We start from the raw sequence: 21532 nt of genomic DNA, 5'->3' as shown, positions 1-21532 counted from the left end.
ATGGCAATAATATATGCATAATTTAAACTTTTTTCTTTTTTATAAAACAATAAATGTTTAAAAAAAAAGAGAAATAGTGCTTTTACGTTGAAATCAAATGCTTATGCATAGAATTGTCGGGTGCGAAGCAGCGTCCGGCGCTCATCCGTCGGGTCCTTTTCCCTCCGGACCGGCCACATCAGCTGAAGCGGTCTGAGTCGTGTACCCGTGTTGGACCCTGTATTTCGGAGTTTGAGCCCTTGCTCAGGTGCGCAAGTGTACGCGTCCGTGCGGCCCCTACGTTGCGGATCCTCCCTCACCCCGGCCAGCCCGACCCAGGACCCGGTGACCGGCGGAACCAGGTTCCATTTCGCTTGCCATCAGCAGCAGCATTTAGCACGTGTGGACGTCAGCCTCGTCTCTGCATGTCCCTGCCTTGAGCCAGCCTCTCGCCGTCATGTCCGCTCCGCAGCCGCCTCAACAGCAACAGCCGCAGCCGCTCCACCGCTGCATCGTCAAGCAGGTAGGCCTTGGCGAGCGCTAGCGCGCGCCCTCGGAGCTTGGCTGCGAGGAGCGATGAACCGGCGACGACAAGCCGCAGTGGCGTGCCTGGCCATATGGAGGCGTGGGTTTGGAGCCGCCGCGATAACGCTTTCGGCCGCCGATCGGTCGGTTCCGCGACTTCGGGCGCACGCCGCCGGTTGCGCTTCGCGAGATCGTGTCGCAGCAGCGCCGGTTCGCTTCAGTCCCCGCGGTCTCAACCCCGAGCATCGGCGGGCCTCTACCGTTTCCACACCTGCGGCCTAGCGTACGTTTTCTCGGCGGATCGCGTCGATTCTTTGGTGTTTCTCGCCGCCGCCTGCGGTGGTCCAGCGGGAGTCGCGACCTCGGTGTTTTTCGCATTTGTTTTTTTTTTGTAATTTTATGTCACCCTCTGTTGATCGGGTGCCCGTAGCGCCTGCGCGGCTTCCTACTACACCACTCTAGTGGCGTTACTTCACGTTTTCTGTGCGGCGCGACCGGGGTCTGTTGCACCCCCATCCCTCCCCACACCTTTCGACTCCCTGTTCCCCTTGTGACGCGAACGAAGATAGCACGACGTCCGCTCTCGCCGGTGTGGCTTTTGGGTAAGGTTCCCGTTCTTGCGATCGCAGTTGAACTGCCGCGGCGACGGCGTGGTTTCGGTCAAGCGAGAGAGAGAAGGGAGGGGGGGTTGTTGCTTCGGGGTGACCACGTCTTCCGTGTAGCGTCGTCGTGGCGTAGTGTTGACCCGGTTTCCTTCTTTTTCTTTCGTGGCGGCCGCCTTCAACTCGTTTCGCCTTCCCTCTGTGGCAGCGCAATTGAAGCTGCCCTCCGCACTGAGTTCGCCGCCTTGACGATACCACGACTGTGAAGGCGGTTACCTTGCTTCACGTTTACCTTCGGTTATTTATTTATTTATTTATTTTTGCCTGAAATGAGGGGGCAACGCTGGGCTTAGCCGCGAAGTAGCCGCACCCTTATTCTCCCTTTTGGTGGCTGCGCCCAGCCTTATAGCCCGCTGTATCTCGTGGTAGATGGCATTTGTAACACCCAAGTACGTCACTCGCGACATGGTGGTTGGGTGCTACGAACGAGAGTTTTGTACAAGCGTACCCCCAAGGAAATCTAGCCCTAACGTCTACGGGCGCCGCAAGGGTAATGTGTGGATTTCCCTAAATATATTGACCTTCTGGCTTCAAACTACTTCGCGATTTCGCAGATTGCTCATATTCAGCAAGATGTTTCATTAAATTAATGCCACAACTTGCGATGACTGTGCATGTGTGCGGAGTCCTATTGCTTTTGTGTGTATAGAAAAATGATTGCTTGTAAATTTAGCCCACTATCAGGAAGATAAGGTGTGATAAATGGAGCCACAAGAAGCTTGAAGCTAAGAGCACAATGATTTAGCCAAATCCACAGACCCCATAATTTCCATGATGGTGAATGATCACAGTGCCAGAGTTTCTTCTAGCAGTGTCATTTATTGATTTAATACACACTGTAGACTCAAGGTTCTAGCAAGGTGGGCAAATTTAAATTGAATTGTGGGGTTTTATGTGCCAAAACCACTTTCTGATTATGAGGCATGCCGTAGTGGAGGACTCCGGAAAATTGGACCACTTGGGGTTCTTGAACGTGCACCTAAATCTAAGTACATGGGTGTTTTCGCATTTTGCCCCATCGAAATGCGGCCGCCGTGGCCGGGATTCGATCCCGAGATCTCGTGCTCAGCAGCGCAACACCATAGCCACTGAGCAACCACGGCGGGTTAGCAAGGTGGGCATCATAAAGGAACAAATACAGTGTAAAGGAATAAATGAAAAAAGTAATTTTCTCAAAATGTTTGGGGTAAGAAATTCCAGTTATATGTTGTACGTGGAAGACAAGAACAATTTTCTTCACATAGGTCCAAGTTGGTTGGCAAGGCAATAGCTTTGAACGTAACTATATAAAAATAAGTTGGAGCTTGGCCCTCTGCGTTTGTTTGCTACTTACTGTGTCTTGTCTGTACGATGTTTCGTTCAAAGAAAAATGTCTCCGTTCGTGCAAAGTAATGTTAGTGCATTGTCAACGTGTTGTCGGGTGTGGGTAGTCATTAAAGGGGTGCTGACGCAAAAATTTTAACTCAAAATAACTGGTAGATTACATTGCTGCGAGCTCACAGACGTCATCTGTAAAGTATCAATATCAAATGCAGCTTAGAACACTGTAACTTTGAAGTTCATGCAAGTGTCAAATTGGAAAGTGCAGCACCTGTCGATGTAGTTATTAGCCTAGGTCCTATTTGTAAACGGTGTTACGTCCCGAGTTTTGGCAATTGATTTCGGTGATGCGCGGTGTCATTTACTTGTCTCGCTGTTTAGAAGATGTCTCAGCACTGTTTGAATTGGGTGCCCTGCATTGACCGTACATGAACAGTATGCGGTGTGGCAGAAAAGTAATGAGACTGGCAACACTGGGAGCAATCTGGCAACAATGCAGGTGCCCCCTTCACATAGTTTGCGCATCAGCCACTCCCAGAGGCTCAGTGAAAGTGTCAGCCTCGTGGGGTAAACATGTGACCCTAGATAGTGTGATAAGTGAAGTTGTCTTTTGTACTGCGTTATGAAAATTGAACAGCAAAATTTGGAGCAACTGTGTGCCATCAAATTTCGTGTCAAACTTGGTCAGTGTGCTAGTTTGACCTTACTAAAAATTACGCAGATCCCACGCACTGTGGGAATCGATGTAAGCGAAGCTTTCCGTGCTGGATGCTTTGACTGACAATAATTAGCGATGGTGTTGGTGGATGAAGGTTAATTTCTTCAACCTTTAGGCTAATACGAGAGTGGTGAGTTGATGTTAAACGCTATCTTGCGCGCACCACTGCTGTTTGTCTGCATAGTACACAGAACACACGGGGAGAGGTGTTTGCTTGAGGCGTTGTTGTGCGCCATATTTTATAACCTCTGGGAGGGTTGAGCCTTGTCATCGCCTCACATGGCACATCGCATTGTGGCAGAAGTATTACACGTGAATTGGATTATGGGGCATTACGTGCCAAAACCACACTCGGATTATGAGGCACGCTGCAGTGGTGGACTCCAGATTAATTTTGACACCGTGATATTCTTTAATGAGTCCGAAATCTAAGTGGACATGTGTTTTCTATTTTGCCCCCATCGAAACGTGACTGCCGTGATCGGGATTAAATCCACGACCTCTAGCAATGCCATAGCCGCAAAGCTAATGCGGCGGGCACAGAATTGTTGATTTGACGGTCGACCACTTCCGTAGTACCTCCTGGACCCTGCGGTGCACTTTAATTAATGCTGCTCTGCTTCTGCATGCCGTGCGTAAGTTGCCTGCTTGATATATTTGCGTTGTTTATTTTTCGGAAATAGCAGCTACGTACTGTACTGTACCTTGCACTTAAGCTTATCCCACTTCCCCGCAACCACTGCTGTATAGTAGTGGGGTTTCCTCACCTTCATACCTCACCTCCCCCCTCTCTTCGTCACTCGTCAAAGTCAAGAGTGGCACACTGACACTTCTTGGCTAAAGAAAGCTTGAATGAGCAAGAGCAAACCAAAAATCAAGGCGATGCTGGTTTGCTTTTTTTGATAGTAGGGCGATCGTTCACACAGGATTTGTGCCCGGATGACGAACTGTCAACAAAGTTTTTTATAAAGAAGTCCTTGAAAGGCTCAGAAAGAGGGTGCTTCGTGTCAAACCAGACATTTCGGCCACTTGGATGGTCCACCATGACAACGCTTCCTGTCACACGGCCATCTCCATCAAACAGTCTTTTGACGGAAAAAGGAATTCCAGTGGTTCCTCAGCCCCCCCTATTTGCCTGGCCTAGTCTATGTAGCTTTTTTTTTGTTCCCCAGGATCAAAACGCACTTGAAGGAGGACCATTTTGGTAGTGTCGAAAACATCCAAGGGAGTGTATTCCAGTTGAAGCAGGTAACATTGTTGTGTAAAAGTAAAAGAAATTTTGTTTGGAAAGAAGTCGGTCTCATTACATTTCTGCCATACCTCATATGTGCGTGCACTTATATAAAGCATATATGCAAACTTCTTACTGTTCACGGATTACCAGGTTACCAGCAGAGCAAAGCTGGTGGCGATATCTTGTGATGATTTGTTGGACTACACTGCACCCAAATCTTTCTTTAGTTTGTCTCGTCTGTGTTCTTGTAGAAGGAAATTATAAATTTGTGGTGCAACAAAGATTATTTTTCTTCTAATGCTTTATACCAGTAGTTGGGCAGAGTATGTAAGTTGTAGTATCAGTTTTGCATGTCCTCTGGTTAGAAACTGTTACCAGGTCGCTACCAGCATTGTTCATGCTGGGTGCTAGGCTAGCCGAATATTTCTCACTGCCCCATTTCAAAGGGGATGCCAATAAACCGTCGTCATCTGTAGCACACGTCTTCTGTCACTCAACAAACTGCAAACGGTAGGAAGCTTGCGGGCATGCTAAAAGGTGGCTAACTTTCTAATGCCAGGATCCCACTGCATAGTGCACTTCTGTACAATGAAGCATTACAATGGGGCAGCAAGGCACAGGCTTCCCATCAAACTAGCAGACAGAATAGGAGCACAGATTGCATAACAGACAGTGAGCTAGCGTGCATCACTGGACTGCGTGGTCACGTGAGCATCGCTGCTTACAAGCATGCCTCTTGCATCACAGATGTGAAGCGTGCTTTGAAATCGAAACTGCGACTGTTTGTGAGATACCAGGATATAACTAAACAGTTGTGGTGCACTGGACCAAATGAGTTCAGTGTGGTTACTGGGTCAATAGGTATTGATGAAGTGCGAAGAAACAGAGCCGAAGGAATTTTATGTCAGTACTCCTTTAAGAGGGACAGGAACAGTGCGAGTTCATTTGCTAGTTCTTTATTAATAAGCATGCGAAGGAACCATAATCTCATTTTTCTTTGTATTTCGAGTAGTTGTATTTCATTGTGCTGCTTAGTTCACTTGGGAACTTGGAAACAGAAAATTTGTTTAGAATTTGTTATTAAAATGTACTTTTAATCTGCCTGAGGAGCTACTTTGAGTTGGGTGGTGGTTGGGACGCTCTAGCTTCCTTTTATTTAATTATCATCCGAGCTTGTTGTGTCTAGCTCTAGTTAAACGTGGGTCCCTTGTGGGGAAGCTGGCTAACTGGAGCATAGCTTCCTGAAAATTTTCTGTATGTTGAGTTTTAGCCTGCATGCTATTTCCTGTGCATGATAAAGTTTAGTGTGGGCAAGATGGCAAATGAAAGAGACATGATAAAGCAACATTGTCGAATGTCTTTGTGTTATACTCTTGTTACACGGGCATGCTAATCGTGGATATGCCACGTCTGAGTTGCCATCTACTCCAGTTGAAGAATACTAGGCTTACAAACATAACCCTTTAATCAGGTTGACTACTCCTATGAATAAGGGCAAATTTAGCTTCTAATCAAGCATAACTGCGACACGTAGTTACAGAAGATCGTTGTAGTTAGTGCACTCGTGTTACTAGGGTATAACATGCAGTTATAAAGCAACCATGTGCAGTAAGCTTGTGCAAAGCAAATCACCATGGCACTCAAATGATTCATAGAGAACATCAGTGAAATTTATCCTGTGAGATTTACTGCAATACGACTCGGTAGATTCAGCACTGGCACATTAGGAGCTGTGTCTTCTGATAATCGTCTCTAAAGTGATCCGACAAAATATCTTTTATTTTGAGTGTTGTGCTTCATGGCATAACCAACCGCATGCTCTTACTGAATACTGTAGAGTTTGGGGATCGTGGCCTTGGAGTCTTGCGTCAGCTGAGAGGCACTCTCTAGCCTATGCTACCGGGACATCACACGGAGTATAAGCAGGCCCATGCTGTTGTCCGAGTCTGACGACGGTCAGAGCATTCGTGGTCTCCTAAAGCTCTGCTTTGAGGCGAGGTTGTGCGCAATCACTCCAGCACCTTTGTTCACGAAACACAATTGGAGAAAAATCCCCATGTGCTCTCACTTCACTGCCCCAAAGAAAGGAGGAGATGCTCGTGGACAGGGGTGTCACGCTTTGCGCAATAGGCATGTCTTGGCTCCTGGGATGTCTGAACAGTTAGCTGGTTTGCCTGTCGATTGGCAGCCAGCAGCAACCATAACAAAGTGGTGCAGAACCCACTTTCACTGGAGTCTCTCCGTCCCAGCGTTGAGGTCGGCGACCAAGCAGCATCCATCATTCCCTCATTTGCATCCATCATCATTTGCGGCCAGCAGGGCGCGCGGCACAGGCAGCAGTTGTTCATGACAGCACCAGGTGGCGCGCAAGTTCTCAGTTAGGTGCATGTACTCCTGCGGCATGGGTACCGAAGGCCGCCGAAGGTGTGTAGTTGGTCGGCGAAATCTGTCGTTTTGCTGCTCCCCATCTCGTTCGACGGCCTTCAAAGTGTGTTTTGTTTCATCTGCCTGTCTTGTGAACCCACCGTGTGCTGTAATGATGTGTGCTGTGATGAAGACTGCAGATGTCCGCGAATATGAATCGCCAGACTTATTGCTTTGCCCCCGGGTGCTTGACGGGCTTTTACACTGCCACAAACAAAGCTATTTGAAGCCAGAAGAGCATTGTTCAGGAAGCTATATTAGCTGTATTAGCCATCACTGCCATGCTAACTGAATCGGCGTGCTTATAGCTGCACTGGATGCTTGCGCTACATTTTGCTACTGTAGTTTGGTACAAAACTCTATGCTCTAAAGAAAATGACGATTGCACGTTACTCCGGGTGTACCAAGATATTTGTGCTCGTCTGAGTAGTAGAAGTAGCCAATTATGCTTTCTGTGACTAATTTGCACTGGTCATGTAGACAATGGGCATCACAGTGCGAGTTTACGAGGACAACTAAATTTTTCAAGGTGTAGACAAAACACAAACAAAGAAAGGGGACAGATGGTGCAAGCATTATTTTTGGACAGCATTTATTGCAGAAATAAGCCACACTTGTACAGCAGCTCGACACGATCCTCATGAGAAACGGCTGATTACATCGTCTCCTTCCGACACTGTCCTTTCTTCTTGCTTGTTAAGTGCTGTGAGATTAAAGCGTTTCTGGCCTGACTGTAGCACTGGTGATACAGGCGGCAGTAGCACAAAAAGTAATGGCGAATGTAGGAGTGGCTTAAATAATTCACTGCAGTACATTTTACTGTGACCCAGTTTTGGTCTTAGTTTAGGTTTAGTTTAGTTTAGGTTTTTGTTTTTTCAGCGTCAACACTTGCACTGGCTCGCCTTGTTCCTACCATTGCTGAAGTTATCACACCCGCACGCAGCCAGAAGAAACATGCAGAGGATTTTTGTAAAAAATTGGTATGAGTGACATTGTACCTAGCTTCTTTGTGACATGATGTCGTCAAATTCGTTCTGTGTCACGACATCACAATAATGTTGTTGATGCCACAAGGACGCTTTAGCTCGGCAGCTCCTATCTAAATACCTGGGAATGCAAAAATAATTTTCCTCAGCAACCACTGCACCAAATTTGAGATTTTTTTGCTTTAAAAGCATAAATTAGTCTAGGGATTGCTGGAAGGCAATTCTTAGTTTAGCCTGTCAAAAAAAAGAAGAAATCTTGAAACACGCATGATAAAAAAAAATTCATCTAGGAAGTTTAGAACTCTGTAACTCAGCAGTAAAAACTGTGACAATTGTGTAAAATGCACATAATAAGCACGGGAGGGCGTGGGTTCGGCTTCCATCAGCGGCAAGTTTTCATTGTTCACAATCATTTCCCTTTGCCTTATCACTTCTACATTCCAATTTAAAAAGCACATAATTCTCCCTATGCTTTCCTTGGCTTCGTTATCTGCTGGCTTCATAAGGTTGTGACCAAAAAAAATATTGGGCCCCCGAGTTCTCCTTCTGGTTTAACTAGGCATCACAAGGTGACGCCACCGGTGCTATTGCACACATCTGCATCTACTATATACTGCTTACTTTTGTTTATTGATACAATACTTCCAGCTCTTGTCAGGCCCAGACAGGAGGTGCAATACACAATGAAATAAATAAATATATTTCGCTCACAAAAATAACACAAAAATCGCAACCTCAAGTTACCATAGGTCTATCAGAAAGAGGGGGGGAGGGGGGCAATATATGATGAAATAAATTGAGACAAAATATTTAGTACATAAAAATAGCGACAGCAAGTTATTACAGTGTCTATGGAAATGGAAAGGGAGGGTGTAGTACAATACATTGAAATAAACCCCCAGAAATATTTAGTACACAAAAATAAAATCTTGACAGCAAATGATCAAATCTCTCAGTATTGTTTAGTAAGTATGGTGGAAGCTGGTTCCAGGTACTTACTATTGCGGGAAAGAGAGAGTGCTTAAAAATGTTTGTTTAGAGCAGGATGGGGTTAATGAATGTGCTTGATGATGCTTTGTTAGTCACATTGTTAGGGGCTTAAGATATGGATCCGTACTCGTTTATTCCGTAAATGGTGTTACGCATATATGGGCAAGCTGTAACTCCATCGTGACTTGTTCTTCCCACACTGTTTTTCCCACACGTTTGCCACGTAAGTGTTCCATGTTTTACTGAGAAGTGCTGCAAAGCGCAGCTATGACAATATAAATAAGGCAAATTTGTTTCATGTTCTTTAGGTACACTGCCTGGAGAATCACTGATTGTGTATCCATGTGTGGAGTCCTCATTTTTGGGGGCTGCAATATCAGCTGAAGAATTCAAATACTTAATCTGTTCTGCTTCTATACGCTTTTAGTGGTGATGCAAGAAACATGCAAATAATTTTAGCACACACATAATTGGCACCTGAAATGGATATGAGAATTGGTCACCCATAATGCGAGAGTGGGTGAATGCGCAAAGGTGGTGTGTGCTACTCCCTTTGAGGTGTGTTAGGCGCTGCATGTTATTGCAGTAGCACTTACATGGGTGCTTCAGCTCTTGCGCCACGGGCAGCACTTCATCATCATGAGGTACTGGCCACAGCACATTCTATGGTATGATCATAGGTACTGGGAAAATGAATATATCGGCCTGTTTCTCACTGTTCCAGGGCGTGGCTAAAGACCGCCTACCATATGCATTCAGACATGTAAATATGATGCGTCACAGGCACCAGACGCCTCATAATAGAGGTAGTAGAACGGGCGCAGCTGGGTTTGCAAGCTAGTGTGGTGTGTGATGAATGTCCTAGCAGGATATATAAGTCGATCCACCACGAATCTATATCACTTGCCATTAAGAATCGTCCTCCTACCATTTCTTCTGATGGTGTTTTTCACTGGTCGACCTGCAGGGGCCGCCGAAATCCTCGAGCGAGCGCTCGGGCTTCACAAATCCGAATTGGCCAGCGGAGCGCGAAAACGCTTTGCGGGGGATCGCACAGGAAGTATGCGTACACATCGCACAAACCGGTTCAGGAAACCATGCCCGACTTCCGCTCTGTACGTTTCCGTGGCAACCAAAGCCACCGTCCCCTGTGCGTAATTTGACTGCGGCAGTCGCAGAGTCAGTCATTTTCATGTTGCGCCCGCAAGGATTATGCATGGACAACGTGCATAGAAGGCCTCGTACAGCACCTGTGTCACCTAGTAATCGCTGTCTTCCGAGCTCTCATCGCTAAATTGGAGCTCAGCAGCCGCACCGAATGCACCCATTTTGCAAAGCAACACAATGTTGTGCGCATAGAATGGCTGTGCGTACCGAGGGGATACCGATTTCGCTTGAAGATGGAAGTGACGCGTGCTATTTCCACCCGAATCCGTGCCTCAACGGCGGAGCAAGTGAGAGCAATCCGGCGCGGAGCGAGTTCATCTGGAATGACCAGTGGAACGCGCGAACCCGCTTCAGATCGACCAGCGAAATTCGGATTCGTTGCCGCGGAGCAAGAAATCCTGCTCCGAATCGACCAGTGAAAAACGCCATGAGTTTTCTTTTACTTGTCGGTCACTTTAAGGCCCTCTTCCTTCCTTCTTTTTTTTTTTTCAGTGTTTGTGTGTGTGCTTTTTTTGGTTGATCTGTGGTTTATTGATGCCTGGTTCTGGGTTGAGTCATTGTTGTGGACATGCGGCCAAATGTCCTTCTGTCTGTTTGCAGGTGCTCTCGGGTGACACCGTAGTGATCCGCGGGCAGCCTCGCGGAGGTCCTCCCCCTGAGAAGACAATCTACATCTCCAACATCACTGCGCCTAAGCTTGCCAAGCGTCCCACCGAGACGGTTACCGAGACACGAGATGAGGTGTGTGTGACATGTTGTCAAAAAAGGCCGCACTAGAGGGCCGGTTGGTGTATGTCAGTGTGGCGAAAAGCAAGTGTGGGGGATGTGGAAATAGGAAAAAGAAGATCATAAAGAAACCCCATGAAGTTACACAGTGGCACTGCTTCATGTACAGCCTTTTTCAAAAGTGTACAGGCCACTGTGCCTTTGCCACGTGTCTTGACTCATTACTTAAAAACTTTTTGTATGCAAACAGACAGAGACAAAAAAGAGGGTCAACACAAACATGAGCGCACAAAGTGCTCGTCTTTGTGTTGCCCCTCTTCTTTGTCCCTGTCTGTTTGCGCACAAAAAGTTTTTAAAGGGACCCTGAAATGATTTTGGCGATTTTCTACAAACGTACTGAGTCGTTAGAGTAGGTCCTTCTGATCATTAATTGATGCATCTAAGTGCTCTGCGTAAAGCATGTAATTTATTATAAGGTTTTAAAAATACACATCGCTGCCGATCGTAGCGCACTGCTCGGCGGAATTTTAAGCCGCCCCTACCCATATGATGCAAATAACCCATATGACGTCACGTGGGTGAGCTATCTGATTGGCTGACCAGTGTGCGTGGTCGATAATTTTTCCAACTGTATGGTAAACAAATAATCTTCGTAATAGTTGGAATGTTAGTTCATTTGTTTTTATAAAAAGAAAGTAACATAAAGAGAATGCACAAGAACAATTTTTCAGTACACTTCAGCACTTCCGGCACACAGCAAGTGTCGTCTGCTTAGCGCGTTTGTGGCCGTCACTTTACACCGGAAGATTACTAACGCAATACCGTTTCGCGAGTCCAGTATAAGGGCAAACGCAAGCGCAAGGGGACAGGGTCTGGCCGCTTGACTGTGCCGGGATGAGCCACAAGATGAGCAGAAGGGCAAATGTGAATGGTCTGCATGGTGCAGCCACCTGGTGGCACAGAGCTCAACCATACACAGTAGCAGCAACGAAGTGTATTCTTCTTTGCTGCGGGTGTGTATTTTTCGCAGGAGTATAATCATCAACACGTTGATTTATAAATGTTTAAAATGCTTTACACTTGGTTAGAGCAATATTAGCGCTTTGTTTGACTGGTTAAGCGCTGCGCCAGCAAGTGTCTGGACCGTGCAGACCGATCAGGCTGCTCTCGTACGTCTACGCTAAAGTCACTTCATCATCTTGAGTTTATGCCTCCAGTCATTTGCCGAAATGACCAGCTTGCCTGTTTTTAGCGGAGTACCGGACACATTCGGCGCTACGACAGAATGCTCGCAACGCACGCTGCTTCGATAGCTCTCGGTCGACGGCCAAGCGGCTAGCGGAGAGGTCTCGCGCGGGAGGGGGCGTGCTCCTCAACAACCGAAAGTGAGCGAAGTGACGTCGCATCGTGACGCTGAACCAGTGAAGGCGGAGCTTAGCGCTGCTCGCTCGGCGAGCGAGTTGAGGAGGAAAAGCATAGCTAGGGAGGAGGGTAACTTCTAATCGCTTGCAGCTCCATTAATACGTAACGCTTCACTTAAATTGGGGTGCGAATGTTCTACTTAAGCTGTACCCTAAGCGCCTACAAAATTTGTCCGAACCGTTTCAGGGGCCCTTTAAATAATGAATCTGTTCCAACTAGGTTGACTCGCAGTTATACTTCAGTGTCGTCACTGTTCGGTGTGTTTCCCATGACACATAACAGTAACTCCCTTAAAGAGCATAAGAACAGATTAAGAGCTCTTTCTGATTCGGTGGAGGATGGTGCATGGCCGCTTTTAGTTGATGTTATAATTTGTCTGGTTAATTCCGATAGTGGACGAGACTCAATCCTATTAAACAGGTGCGGAGTTCCCAGCATCGTACAACCTTCTTAGAGGGACAAGTGGCTTCTAGCCACACGAAACAGAGCAATAACAGGTCTGTGATGCCCTTAGATGTCCGTGGCCACACGCATGCTACACTGAAGGAAGCAGCATGTCTTTATCCCAGTCCGAAAAGACTGGGTAACCTGTGGAAGTTCTTTCGAGATTGGGATAGAGGCTTGCAATTGTTCCCATTGAACAAGGAATTCCCAGTAAGCCCGAGTCATAAGCTTGTGTTGATTGGCATCCCTGCCCTTCGCACACACTGCCCGTTGCTACTACCGATTGAATAAGTTAGTGAGGTCTTCGGACTGATGTCCAGCACGGCCTTTCGATTGCACCAGCCTGTTGGAAGGATGATCAAACTTTATCATTTAAGAGGGAGTGAAAGTTGTAACGAGAAAGGGAGTCTGGCGGTCCCATGCCACCAACTTTCCCATAGGTGCATGTCCTTTCAAACATGTGGAACTCCCGTAGGTGCCGAGCACATGGTAGGGAGCGTGCCATTAACCATTTTACTCGTATGTACCCGGCAGCAGCTCTCGTCTGCCTCCCATAACAGCGGCAGATGCTCGACGATTTCACCAATGCTGTGGTGGGGATCAGGGGCACCCAGATGCCTTCGCAAATCTCTCTAGGGCCCCGTTTCAAGATGAGAGCCCATACTATAGACAACCAAGTGCCAGGTCGTGGTTCATCTCTACCCATTAGAGAGACAAAATGGTGGTTTTCCACTGGCACACCAGGATTTGAGCCTAGTACCTTCCGAATACGAGCCAGGTGCTCTTGTCATTTCACCACTGCTGTCGTTTCTCCCCTAACTTTCATGATGTGGCCTGCGTAATTTTGACGAACAGTGTGCAGCAAAGGTTCAGCTGTAACTAGCACTGTCTCTTCTTACCCACCCTGCATGCTGTCTTTGCACTGGGCTGTACATAATGACATGTTGTGCATTTGCCGACGTTCTGCAGGTATGGCTCTCGTGAGCTAGGGCTCTCAAGTTGCCTTGTTTACTCAACTCTAACCAGCCCTCGATAGACCCCTTTAATAACTGTAAGGCTAGCTTTCCTGCGAGACAGTTCACCCAAATAATGGCCGTGTAGTCACTTTTGCAAACAGTGCGTGCAAGCACAGTTTCCTTGTATACTACAAGGTGGAAAATGTAGATGTGGCTCTCGCGATGAAACCATGCACGAAAGACAGGCCCCAAATGTGCAGCTAGCAACTTTGTATTTGTTTGAATGATGAGCGGCACCTCCATTAGCTGGGCAAATGTGAAGTCCAAGGAAGTGCACTTACGTTTCGCAAAAAGGGTCTGTTGTATCGCACACCAGATTCTCGGAGCCTGAAATGAAAAATGCAATGCACTCGATTGTGATGTGCGCCCTGGTTTTCATATTTTAAGACAGTAAGTGTAATGCCCGTGGCTGTCTACCCAGCAGTTTTTCCTATCAAGAGACAAGAATGGAAATCTGCTGCCACTCGGACAAAGATAATATTTTGCATCCAAGCTTATTCTCGACGGGGCGTTAATTACTCGTAGTCTATGTTGGAGGCCTAGTCAATGTTGGAGGCCACCTGATTACTGTTGACAGCCCAGAACACCTAATTTTCAGCGCCATCTGTGGCAGTTAGGATACAACACGTGTTTCATGCTTTGGAGACTGTGGCAGCCCAGCAAATTTATAAAGCTGGCACAAAGCTGCAACTGCGGCAGCGACGTGTGGATTGGATTAGATTACAGAAACTTTCAGTGGCAATGATGATAGCTTGCCACTATTGTGCTTTTGGTCTTGCATTCTACTGTGCGTGCAATTTTTTTGTACATATCGGGGGATATGCGCATTATAATACAGTAAATACAGTTCTCGGTCAAAGTAAATGGACTTCACTGCTTGAGGAGGCTGACTGACAATCTTAAACTCTTGCTTCTTTGCTTAACTGTAGAATATTGCTTTAGTGTCCTTTGTAGGTATTAATTAACTCTACGTTTATGCCTTGCCAGTTCAGGTCATCAATTATTTATTACAAGTCGTGTCCCACATTGCTCTGTAGCACAGTCATATTCAAAAAAGTGCATCTTAATTTGGGATAGTGTGACACGTTCAAATTAAAATAGCGCAAGTAAACAAACACTGCGTAGTGACCAACAACGGTACGCCAACACAGCAGCAGTGTCTACCGAATCGTGCTACTTTGTGTGGATGTGATGTGTTCAACAAGTTTCGGATAATACATTGAGGTGCGAACGAGTTGCATATTTGTGTTCGTCGTCTGTTTGTGCAGCCCTTTGCGTGGGAGGCCCGTGAATTCTTGAGGAAGAAACTGGTTGGCCAGGAGGTGGTCTTTTCTATCGAGTACAGCGTCAACGACAGGGATTACGTCACACTCTACCTGGGCAAAGGTATGTTGGGCTGGTGCTTTCCATTGTGAAATAAGGTTTCCGTGAGGGGCTCTGGCCAAACTTTCCCAGGGGCAGATTGTGTACGCAAAGGCAGATACTGAAAAAAGTATATGGGAAGACAACCATTGCCATAGCTCGATTGAAAGAGCATAGCAAGCAAAATGCGGACGGGTTTCAACGCCCACCAGTGGGAAGTTGTTTTTTCGTCCACTTTCACTTCCCTCCACGGATAAATTTTTGAAATTTCAGTTAAAACTGCAGTTCATTTCCCTTCTGCTTTTCTTCGCTTCATAAGGCTGTTTGTAAGAAAGAGTTGAGCGTTTCAGTTCCCCTTCTCGTTTAGAGAGAACTTAGGGGCTGCTGATCAGCTAATTCAGCTAGTTCAGCTAATTTTGGAATGGTGGCTAGTACTGTGTTTGTTTGGCAAGGGTGCAGTTTGGTGAGCTGAGATAAAGAGCTTGATTATGCGCGTAAGACGATGTGGACTAGCTGACAGGCTATTCAGACTCGGTGGGGATTGCCCGAAATGCTGAATAATCGGCACCTCCCGCAATAATCCGAATTATTGGTGCACATTGACGTGAAGCCACACCTGCACCCCATCTTGACTTCAAAATTTTTTTTAATTCTCGGCGTCAGTTATACGCCCAAAAGTACAGTTCAGCTTCACCTGGTAAGGTTTATTGGTTGCTACAATTCGCACTGCCATCTTAAATCTGGGTGGCTGCAAATATGGCGTGGTATAGCCACCACATTGAAACAGTAACTGAATCTATTATCCTCGTATATAAGGCAGCGGGTGGCTTTGAGGCTAAGGATTCTCGGAAAAAGAAAACCTCGCCTTATGTTCAAATAAATACAGTATATGCATTTATCTTGTCTTTGTGGTTGTGGTTTTCAGATGTTGCTACAATATTTACCACGCTTCATTTTTATAAATTTCTCACCACTTGGTTTTGTAAACGAAGCAAGGCAATTTGCCTCTGTGCACACTAGTAGTCATTGTAAATTTTTGTATGTATTGCACAACATTTTGGCTAAAGAGGATCCATTTGCTAAGTCACAAAGCCATTTGAAGCCGGAAACAGGAAGTTCAGGCACGTGCATGTAGTGCTTATCATTCCCATTGGGGCTGAACACCCATACTCACTGCTGTCGGTGCCAGGAGCCGCCAGTCTGTACGTGCGACAGTGTTGCATAAATTTTTCTTGTCCTACCATGTTGCGATTTCAGCAAGGAAAGTGCAGTATGTGCCTGACTCACAGCTACCACTGGAGATGGGGCTTCTGTGAACAGTTAGTACCTTCAACATAACTACAACCATAACAGAAACGAAACCACCGTTGTTTGGCAAAGCAACAAAAGTCAAAAGAAAACAATGTGCAACAGAGCTGTCAAGCACTATGAAATCTGATTTATTGGTTGTTATTCAGTAGAAAAGAAAGCAAAAGTAAAGACATTTTACCTTCTCGACTTGGTCAAGTTGGGAGTCGGTACTTTTACCCACAAGTCGGGATTGTCCAGCTAGGTTTGGGGTGGTTGGCAACCCTAAGTGGACATTGACTTCACGTGACGGTACCACCAGTGCTGCATGCGAGTACTGGTGTTTCCTGTATTCTGTGAGTCCGAACCGCCTTGGCAGACACGGTAAAGCTCTCCAATATATATTAAACTGGTACTTCACCTCATGAAAGAGCTTGGGTCAGTAGCCTTCTGCATGCACACCGTACTCGCTGACAGGCAGTGCCAATTTTCTGTGCAGATGCGAGTGGAGAAAATATGGCCGAGTCCCTGGTGCGTGCAGGCCTTGTCGACGTGCGTACTGGTGGCAAAGGAGAGTGAGTGCTCGCTTCTTGTTGGTTCACCCTGTGCAGGCTGCCCGTCTGCAGACGACGTGGCCACGTGCAGGCTGCAGACGACACATGCAGACGGCCACGTGCAGACGACACGTCTGCACGTGGCCAGCCTGTTGTGAATCATCTCTCTGTTACAGGGCTTTAGTTTGTCCGTTAACTTGTTACCGTTTGCAGATTACCGGAGAGCAATGTTGGTAGCTACGACTTGTGGCGTTTTGTCCAACTGCAATGACTGAAATGAAAAATTCTGTTATGTCAGTGTTCTCATCAGGGGGAAGTCATAAAAGTGCTATAAATTAGCGATTACCTCACTGCCGATGCTTTACACCAACAGTTTAAAGGGACACTAAAGGCAAATATTGAGTCAAGCTAAAGTGATAAGTTGATACTCGTGGACGTCCAAGGTGTCAATAATATGGAGGCCAGAGCTTTAGTAATGGAGAAATTTACGCAAATGCAGAACACGCTTTTAGACTCCACCGGGACATTTAACTAGTAGTCAACCACCAATAATAAAAAGATAATTAAATTGCTTAATAAGATGGAAAAAATGCTACTTGTCTCCTGTTGATTTGCAGAAAATATGGCTTTTTGACATTACCTTTGACGACGCTGGCGGGCGAAGAGCTTTGTTTTCACTCGACTCTGCACTGTCTGCACTTTCGTGTTCAGTAGTTTTGTTATCGTGCAGTGCTGTGCTGGTTTTGCCAGCTCGCGAAACTCTCACATACTTCAAGTAGTAGACATTGAGGCCGATCGCAGCGAGTGTTGCAGGTTATGTTTACGAATTGGCATGCACTTGCTTTGCCTTCCTCTACCACACGGATGGCTCTCTCTTGGCCCTGTTTCTGGCATCACTTCTGTGTTTTGCACAAGAAACCGTTGCACCGGCTGTCGGGCTCTGTTTTACTCACTGACAGGGTTCGCACAGCCCCTTGAAACCCTTGAATATCCGTGATATTGACAGTATAAGTTCAAGGGCCCTTGAAACTACTCGAATACCCGTGAGCTCCTTGTAAACCTTGAAAATCCCGTGGGATTTGTTCCGATAGAGAAAATTGACGACGTACCTCTGCAAGTCACGCTGATTTTAAAGGCCCTTTCGCTTATGAATGCCCATGAAAACAAGCTGTGTTTACTAAAGGGCAACATCAAGAAATTTCGGTTTTAAATCCCGCAGCCCCTACGTAGTCTGGCAACTAATATGCATCGGAAATCGAATCCAATCCAATGCGAGGCATATCGCTCGGTCGGTTACAGTGCCTAGAATATACTCTAATGCACCGTCCACTGAGCATCTGCAACGCGCAACGTTGGCACGGGCAGTGATGCCTGCCGCCGCGGGCCACCAGACGGCGATGCCTGTCGGCACCATGCTAAACCGTGGGGAGTTCGAATGGCGTTCGTTTGCGATGCATTGATTGCAATGCGTAGTTCAGTTCGCGCCTTGCTGCCGCTTTCGTTGCAGTCTTTTCTTCTTGTGAGTGGGTGTTTTGCGTCTATGTGTGCGCTCGTCTGTCAAAAGAAACTTTAAACAGGTCGCGAAACTGCGATTTCCCAGACAGACGTGGAAAGAAACGGCTCCTCTCATTACCCAGCGCGTCCGCAGACTCCGAATGTATCGCGGATTGAGACAAGAACATAACAGAGGCAGATCGCCGGGCAAATGGGGAGGCTCGCGTCGTGTCTCGCTGAAGTCCGCCCATGCCTCAGCATGGTCCGGCACAGTCTCGTAGTACAGCGCACCAAGCGACCGGCGGCGGCAGGCGTCACTCTCGGTGCTACCGCGACACCCGCGCTCGGCGCACTAGTGAGTGCTGTTTTAGGCACTATAGTTGGGACCGTCTGTCGGCCTGGTGCGCGCCATTTCGGCGAAGTTCTCGTTTGCGTTGTGTGTTTGCTTTGACAAGCTGCCGGGCTGGAAGTGCAAGTTTCAGTCTGCGTGGCTGCAACATACGGACTATCGTCACTGGGTGAGACCGGAACCAAGCGATCCTTATCGAGCAAAGTGCGCAATATGTCAGAAGACGGTCGACATTGCAACGATAGGAGAATCTGCCTTGAAGAGCCACCAGAAAGGCGCGAAGCACCGATCCAAAACTGCAGCAGGTGAGGGCTGCTCATCCGTCGCAAGTCTCGTGCAAGCGGGAAATCTGACGTCCGCGGCTCCTTGTAAGCGTGAAACCACGGCAACTTCCTCTCGGGCTGCGACACTTGACGAAGACTGCAGAAAGCATGATTCCGTGATCGAAGCCGAGATTTTGTGGACGATGAAAGTTGTGTTGTCACACTACCCCTACAGCTCCAGTGGATCCATTTCCCAGCTATTCCAAAAGATGCTTCCGGATAGCGAGGTCGCGAGAAGCTTCACTTGCTCTGAGAAAAAATGCACGTATGTCGCGTGCCACAGTCTACGCCCATTTTTCACTTCGCAGGCACAACAAATGATGGAGAAGTGTGACAATTTTGTTGTGCTTTTTGACGAAACCTTGAATGAATACCTGCAAAGAAAACAACTTGATGTTCACGTCAGATTGTGGAACAACTGTGAGGTGGCAACCAGATACCTGACTTCGACATTCATGGGTCACAGCACAGCGGACGACCTTATGCAGAAGTTGACAGAAACACTCGCGTCTTTTCCCCTGAGCAAGATTGTGCAGCTCTCGATGGACGGCCCGTATGTCAACTGGAGTCTTTTCAACAAGTTGCAGCAGCACATGAAGAATGACTTTCAAGTTCAGTGCTTGGATATTGGTTCGTGCGGCTTGCACACAGTGCATAATGCTTACAAAGCAGGAATGCATGCGGCGAGCTGGCCAGTTGACACCTTTCTTTCGAGCTTATTCTCACTCTTCCATGATGCACACGCCCGCCGTGAAGATTTTGTTGAAGAAACAAGGAGCAAGCTGTTTCCACTTCCTTACGTACCCCACCGTTGGGTCGAGAACGTGCCAGTACTGGAGAGAGCCCTGGTTATGTGGGAGCATTTGAGGCACTACACCGAAGCAGTGAGCGACCATAGGCTACCCTTGCCGAATCGTAGAGCGTATGAGAACGTCAGTGATTTTCTAAAGGACCAGCTTGCACTTGCGAAACTGAACTTTTCCCTAAACATTGCAATGGTTGTCCAGCCTTTCTTGACTGTTTTTCAGAGTGATTCTCCAAAGACATTTTTTTTTTAGTGACAGAGCTCGAAACTGTCTTGAGGAGCCTCCTTGCAAAGTTCATGAAGCGCTCGGTGTTGACAGAAGCCACGAGCATCACGAAACTGCTGCGAATTGATGTTCATGGTACTGCCAATTACACGTCACTTGAGAAGGTGGACGTTGGACGAGTGGCTGAGAAGATCTTAAAGAGCGGAAAAGCGAGTACCAAGTGTGTTTTTGAATTTAGGGGTGAGTGTCGGAAGTTCATTGTGAACATGATCTTGATAATCATGGAGAGAAGTCCTATTAGGTACCCTCTGGTTCGAGGGTTGTCATGTTTCGACCCCAGGGAGATGTCAAAGACAGAAATGTGCCTTGGGAAGCTGAAAGTTGTTCTTAACTGTTTAATTGACAGCAAGCTTCTTTCTGAGCACAAGAGCGATATTGTGTGTGCATAGTACATTCAGTTCTGCTAAGAAAAACCGCATGAACTGCAAAACTATGAAAGAGACCAGGAACGCCTTGACGTTCTCTTCTTGCGCCTTTTGAAGCATGACCCGGCGTTCTCGATGTTGTGGGAAGTACTGAAGGTCCTTCTCTTGCTTAGCTATGGGCAGGCGTCAGTAGAAATAGGTTTCAGTGTAAACAAGCAGATCGCGGTCGAAAATATGGCAGAGCTCTCGTATATCTCGCAACGAGTCCTCTGCGAGGCCGTGAAAACCCACGGTGGGCTGCTTAACGTCCCGTTGTCGAAAGAGTTGAAGTCATCAGTGCGCCAAGCCAGGCAAAGGTATGCGTTATACATGGACGAACAGAAGAAGCAAGCTGTAGCACAGCAGGTAACGTTGAAGAGAAAAGAACTCGAGCTAGAGCTACAGAGCATGCAAGAGAAGAAGACAAAGCTAAAAAAAACTCTTAAGTGCTTGCAGGAGTCAGCGGATCGCTTTTCAGAAGATGCCGAAGCAAAAAATGACCTGACTTGTCTTGTCAAGGCCAACAGTTTCCGTCGAACAGCCAAAGAAAAAGAAGCAGAGATAACAGCTCTTGAAAGCGAAATTAATGCGAAAATGGGGCTCCTTTCCTAAGTCATGTGAGGAAATAAAATTATGCTAACACTCCTTGAATTCTGCCTTTTTGCATCCTTGAAATCCTTGAAATGTCCTTGAATTTTCAATCAAATATTGTGTATGAACCCTGCACTGATGGCAGTAAACAGCGGAGATGGCATATGCAATGTCAGGATTTCATCACCCACTCGGGGGTGGATGATTTGAGTTGCACTAGAGGTATGTGGACCCTTCAGATATGATTTCCTCCTAAATTAAGTTTTTTCTTGGCATGAAACAAGCGCTGCAAGTCTTCTGGAAAGGTATTTTAACAGTCCACATTTGTCTTTAGTGCTCCTTTAAGTAGTATGTCTCAGTTACTGCAGTATTTGCTTTGCATGCTCTTTGGTTAGACTCTGCGTCATCAGATGTTGCTACAGCATTCTTTCTTTTTCTCCATCTTTTTTCTTCAACTGCAGCAC

General features: G+C 46.8%; 1 protein-coding gene and 1 pseudogene across 1 annotated transcript in view; both read left to right on the top strand.

Annotated features, from left to right (window-relative positions):
• The first annotated feature begins 139 nt into the window (after positions 1 to 139).
• The window catches only part of Tudor-SN (Staphylococcal nuclease domain-containing protein 1), a 72675-nt gene continuing 51282 nt past the window's right edge, over positions 140 to 21532 (top strand). The window contains exons 1-4 of the mRNA XM_070526932.1: positions 140 to 502; positions 10606 to 10746; positions 14882 to 14999; positions 16762 to 16837. Coding sequence (XP_070383033.1) covers positions 437 to 502; positions 10606 to 10746; positions 14882 to 14999; positions 16762 to 16837 — 401 coding nt within the window. The 5' untranslated portion in view covers positions 140 to 436. The remainder of the gene's footprint in view (positions 503 to 10605; positions 10747 to 14881; positions 15000 to 16761; positions 16838 to 21532) is intronic.
• LOC139050805 (uncharacterized) lies at positions 18570 to 21089 on the top strand (annotated as a pseudogene).

The sequence above is a fragment of the Dermacentor albipictus genome, chromosome 10, assembly GCF_038994185.2.
Source record: "Dermacentor albipictus isolate Rhodes 1998 colony chromosome 10, USDA_Dalb.pri_finalv2, whole genome shotgun sequence".
Taxonomy (NCBI): Eukaryota; Metazoa; Arthropoda; class Arachnida; order Ixodida; family Ixodidae; genus Dermacentor; species Dermacentor albipictus.
The sequence above is the reverse complement of the archived record's forward strand: the minus strand, read 5'-3'. Positions and strand labels throughout refer to the sequence as shown.